The 6015-nt window shown below is 33.7% G+C and overlaps 1 protein-coding gene across 1 annotated transcript; it reads left to right on the top strand.

The window, feature by feature from the left end:
• The first annotated feature begins 3774 nt into the window (after positions 1–3774).
• Positions 3775–6015, top strand: LOC120259888 (protein FAR1-RELATED SEQUENCE 9-like). The gene is made up of 3 exons (XM_039267348.1): positions 3775–4668; positions 5112–5219; positions 5944–6015. The coding sequence occupies exons 1-3, from the start codon at positions 3775–3777 to the stop codon at positions 6013–6015; spliced, it is 1074 nt and encodes a 357-aa protein (XP_039123282.1).

The raw sequence follows: 6015 nt of genomic DNA on the forward strand, positions 1-6015 counted from the left end.
CCCTATTCCACACAAGTGGAAAACTTCTTGGTCTTTTTTTTGAAATTTTCCCTATAACTATATATATATATATACATATTTTATAAGGTTTACAATTTAGGATGGGTTTAAGAATTTAGATTATAGGGTGTGTATTTATATATGTGTAGTTATATGCACAATTCTAGAATTAAATACTTCCCTAGTTCCAGAACCAGGGAAGAGGACTTCAAAAAATAAGAGAATACAAAGTCTGGATGAACAATACAAAATAAATAAATAAAACAAAAACACAAACGCGGTATGTACTAAACATAGATAGACCAAGTGTACAACAATATCAATAACAAGAAAATGAAGAAGATAGCGCATATAGGAGAAATCAGCATAAGATGACTTTGAAATTGCAGTCAAAAGTCTCAAAAGGTTCAATCAACCTAGCAACTAGCCAGATTTTTGGTCAATTGCCCTCGCTCTCTGTTACAAAATAGATAATCCGCAAGAGAAATCAAAAGAACAAAAAACAATGCAAAGACACAAGATTTACTAGGTTCAGCAATGTGTCTGCATCATCGGGAGTGGTGTGGTTGTATATTACTTATTCACTTGTCTCGCTCATCAAAAAACCAAGGTTACATGAATTTATAGGTAAAATCATAACCTTAACTAGATACAAATTACCCTTGTATTGTAGGGGGTGTTTCCCCAGCACCCCCAAGCTATCAAACTAATGCTCCTCCTTAGTCCACTCCATTTCATTCCCACATCTGCTCATTTGTTTTTGTATATAAGCCATATACAACACTTACAATTGTATTTGCATATATATCTTATTTAAATAAATTTTTAAAAAATAAGTGAAAAAATAATTAAAATCTTGAAATTATATTAGTGAGTGAATATGTTTAAAAGTAATTCTATTAAATAGGTTGTAATTAAGGTAAAAAAGATTTATCACATTATTTAAATCTTGAAATTATTTAAGTTTATATATATATATATATATATATATAGGGAATTCATCTCCTGGAGACGTCCCTAGAATTTATTTCTAGGGATGTCCCCGCATCAGCCGTTAGATGGCCATCTAACTGCTGATGCTGATGATGTATAGTTTTGAAAAAGCAAAGATCCAGTCCCCTTTTCCTCCTCCATTCCCCAAAAAATTGGCCCTCCACGGTGCTCCCTCTCCTCCTTCATTCCCTCACCGACGACTGCCCAGATCTTGGCCTCCCTCTCCCCTCCATTGATGTCGGATCACATCCGGATCTCCTTCCTGCTCCGATCTCGCCAATTAACTCTAGCGACTTCTGAAACTCATCCGGAGGCATAAGCGTGGGTTGAAAGCCAAGCATTCGCTAGCCAGAGAAGAGAACAACGGACCTTGTGTTTGGTTTATATATTATTAGTAAGTCTTTAAAGTTCATGAACTCTAAGAAAAACATTATGAATGTATGTTATAATAGACTGGTATATCAAAATGTATTACAGTACTAATAAAGAAGTAAATGCTGGTATGTGTTGATGAACTCTAAGAAGTTACTTTATATGTCTATTCAATGCATTACTGCTTCATGATAGGTATACTAGTTCTTCACTCTCTCACTCTCTCTCTTTCTCTCACTCAGTACTAATAAAGAAGTAAATGCTAGTTCTTTATATACCTATCAAAATGTATTTCAACAACATTTACTACTTCATGAATTCTAAGAAGTTACTTTATATGCATGTTTAATACATTACAGTACTAATAATAGAATCACCTGCTGTGCAGAGCTATTGTGTATGTGTGTGCTCTGACTACTGCTTCCTATGAATGCACAACTTATAGGCAAGTACTCATCTCTGAAGTCCCTAAGCCTCTCAAGCTCAGGCAGCACAATAGTACTGAGATCAGGCCAATCCTTGCACCACAGCTCTGCGCACTTGATTGCAATATTTGCTAAGGTGTGTTGTTAAGTTTTAAGTTAAATTTTATAGTTCCTTTCATCATCAGGCTTTTGTGTTGAATACAGATTATTCAAGTTCTCCTTTGTTTAATCTTTCTTTCTTTAGCTACTCTGTTTGACTATCCTTTCCATTGAAAGACAAATATGTATACATAAACCATGTTACATCAGAAAAATGTGTACTTGTCATCCTTTCTTTGTATCTATATGAAACATATTTTATTGTGCATCCATAACAAAGGCACGAGCTTTACTCCTGAGAGTTGAATTCATCAATACCTTTAAGAACCTAAGAAATGTATTATAAACAACTTTTTAAGATGTAAAAAAAGAACTAGTATATTAAAATGTTGTTGATGAACTCTGGAGGCCTCATGAAGCAGTAAATGCTTTTTTTTTTTCCTTCAATTCATGTATCATTTGTTCCACTTTTTTAAAAAAATAATTTTTTTGGGTATATGCTTTGACATATTCTAATTGGTTGTAGTTTTCTTTATAGGATATCATGGAGAATATCGCCGATGAAATATACAGAAACAACAATTCCACCTTTGAGGATATTGAAATTGATATAAACGAGCTCGGGTTATATGAAGAAAGTGAAGGTCATGTGACACAAGGAATTGATAGCCACCAAGTTGAAGATATGCATGAATTGGCAACACAAGATAATCAAGAAATGGCAATAAGTCCACAATCTCGAGATGAACGGGATGTAAGAATCCCATTTGTTGGTATGGAGTTCGAGGATGAGAATGAAGCATTTCGTTATTACTTGGATTATGCAAAGTCCAAAGGTTTTGGGGTAAGAAAGGGCCATGTGTATAGTTCATCTATTTCTCAAATAATTACTTGTCGACACTTTGTTTGTGATAAGGAAGAAGCTAAATGTATGTCAGACAAAAGGCAACTAGGAAAAATTGTTCAAAGGCGTAGAGTGGAATATGGAGAGTGGAATATGGACCATAAAGATGTTTGATGATGTGCATAATCATTTTTTACTAACAACTCCATCTAAGGTGATAAAGATACGGTCTCACCGCCATATTAGTGAGACATGCAAAAATTTAATGAAGACATTGCATAAAAGTAGAGTGGGACCGAGCCAAATGAGTCGAATATTAAATGAAACACTTTCAAATACATGATATGCACTAATTACAGGGGTTGATTGTTCCAATCATTTGAGAGGAGTTCGAAGCAACAATATTGGGAAAGAATGCATGGCTATTGTTAAGATTTTCAAGGATAAAAAAACTCAATGACGATTTTTTCTTCTTTGATGTGGAGCTTGATGAGTTTGGTCAAACTAGATGTGTCTTTTGGGCAAATGAAAGATCTAGAATGACATATTCAGAATTTGGAGATGTTGTTAAACTACTTATAAAACTAATAGATTTGGTTTTCCCTTTGCTCCTTTTGTTGACGTCAACCATCACATGCAATTGATTTTATTTGGTTGTGCTCTAATCGTAGATGAAAAAGAAGAAAGTTTTTTATAATTAAGATGTATGTTAGGAAAACATCCAAAACCATAATTACAGATCAAGACTTGGCTATGGGGAAGGCCATTGCAAAAGTGTTTCCAAATTCTGGCCATCGACTTTGCTCTTGGCATATAGGAAGAAATTCAATGAAGTATTTAGTTGATTTGAAGAGTAAAGAGGGCTTCATGAGGGACTACAACAATTGGTTGCATTGTAGTGAATCGATTGAAGCATTTGAAAATAGATGGGGCGAACTTCAAGCAACATATAACATTGATGATAAACATTGATTGAGTAAGATGTATAACATTCGACACAAATGGGTATCTCTATATTGGCAAGATATATTCACAGCTGGAATGACTTCTACACAACGTAGTGAAAGTATCAACTCATTTTGTGATGCCTTTGTTAATGCACAAACTCCATTGGATGAGTTTGTTATTCAGTATGATAAGGCTTTGTTTGCTCGACGAAATGATGAAGAAAATGAAGACTTCAAGACATTGAACTCTATAGCTAACTATTACACAAGTCATCCAATTGAGAAGCATGCAAGAGAAGTATACACAAGAGCTGTGTTTAATATCTTTCAAGTAGAATTGCAAGAAAGTGATAGTATGCTTGCCGAACGGGTTCGAGATGGGTCCGAAAATGCAAAATATATAATTTGTAATGAAACTTTTATGTTTAGCAAAGATTGTATTGAAGATGGGAAACCTTCCGCTACATGCTCTTGTAAGAAGTTTGAAAGAGAAGGTGTGTTGTGTCGCCATATATTGAAAATATTTAAAAAAAAAAAAGAGGTTGCAAAGGTTCCTAAAAGATATATGCTACGCCTTTGGACTATGGATGCAAGATATAGGTCAAGTGTTATGATGGTTGAGACATGCAACAATGCCTTCACACCCTTGATGAAGTGGAATGCACAATCTATATCATCCTTAGAGATGTATGAGAAAATTATGACTAAGCTTAAAGACATTTTTGAAATTCTTGGTGAAATGTCTAGTGCACCAGAACATAGATCATGCACCGAGCAAAATGATGAAAATCAAGAGATTATTGGTTCTTCTTCTTGCCTTGCCTTATCAAGTGAAGATAATGTTTGTGGGTCAAACATTAGTATTCTTGATCCAAAATCTATCAAGAGCACAGGTCGACCAAGAGTGAATACGAGGATTGAGTCCACCATCGACCTCCAATTATCAGCTAAGAGAAAAAAAAAACTTGTAGTAGATGTGGAGGAAAGGGTCATTACATGACTACTTGCACATTTAGTAAGACATTTTTTTCTTTCAAAAGTTGTATTAATTTATTTTATATTTTAATCATTTTTTATTATTTACTAAATGAAAATTTTTATTTGTAAATGTAGATCCAGCATGAGCAACAAGGAGCACTCACTATTTGAATCTACTTGTGAATCTATGATTTCCATTTTGAAGTTATCTAGGACAAGTGGTTTATGTAATCAATATTGTATTGTGTACCTTAATATGTTGGATGGATCTTTAATGGTTCAATTGTCATGATGGTTATGTTTTATGGTATTTTAATTTTGGATGTCAATTTTGGAATTGCAGAATTGTTTGGTGAGTATAGTAGTGCATTTTTCTTCTTGTGATTACTAAGTGTTTTAACCGCCTAAAGGGAAATGCAATGTAATTCATCTTGGAAGCTCTAGTTTTTCCAGGGCCATGTCAATATTTTTGGACTGCCTGAATTACATCATGAAGATGATTTGAGTTCAACAGCAGTAATGCAGAAATCAGTTGAAAATGAAGCAGATGTAGCAAAGCTGGTATTGAAGCCATGGATAATATTGTTTTCGGAACTTCATTGATTGTGGAGGTAAAACAGAAGAAAAATCTCAACTTTTGATTAGAATAAGTTTCTGATGAGATTACTACTTCTGTTTTTCTTAATGCATTGCATTGTATTGCTTCTTTGGATGTTTAATTCTGAAATTTTCAATTCAATGGTGTTGTTGTTCTTGATGGAGTTTTTTTACTGTTATCTGAAGTTCTATCTTCTAATTTACTCTCAATTCTTTGTGTTTTTCAAAGATGAAAACATTGCTATAATTTGCTTCAATTCAATGTATGCATTTGTGATTCACTTGTTGTTCAATTCAATGTTCTAATTCTCTGTAAAACTTGAGTATCATTTCTGAAGCTTAAAAGTATCAAAGAATTACAGTAATTTGCTAAAAGTATCAAACTAGACACACCATTCACCAAACATTGAATTATTTACCTCCACTTTATGTATATATTCTTTAGATTTAATTACAACAGGTGAAAGTAACTCAAAAAAAAATATACAATGTAATAATATTGTTTATTTTCTGAGAAGACATTGGCTTCTGATGTTTGCACCCTTCATTCTGAAGTTCAGTTCCTCAACATCATCATTCTTGTATCTGTTTTTTGCATATGCAAATCCAGAATAAGATGATTCCCTTCTTTCATCTTTCCTGTAACTGTATGGAGCATGCTTGAAGTTGGACCTGGTTTTCGTATCAGTTTCTGGATCGGAATCAAATGGGTTGGAATGAGAATACCCAGGTTCAGCTGAATGCTATTTGGGAAGTGTAG

This window comes from Dioscorea cayenensis, chromosome 5, assembly GCF_009730915.1.
Source record: "Dioscorea cayenensis subsp. rotundata cultivar TDr96_F1 chromosome 5, TDr96_F1_v2_PseudoChromosome.rev07_lg8_w22 25.fasta, whole genome shotgun sequence".
Classification (NCBI taxonomy): Eukaryota; Viridiplantae; Streptophyta; class Magnoliopsida; order Dioscoreales; family Dioscoreaceae; genus Dioscorea; species Dioscorea cayenensis.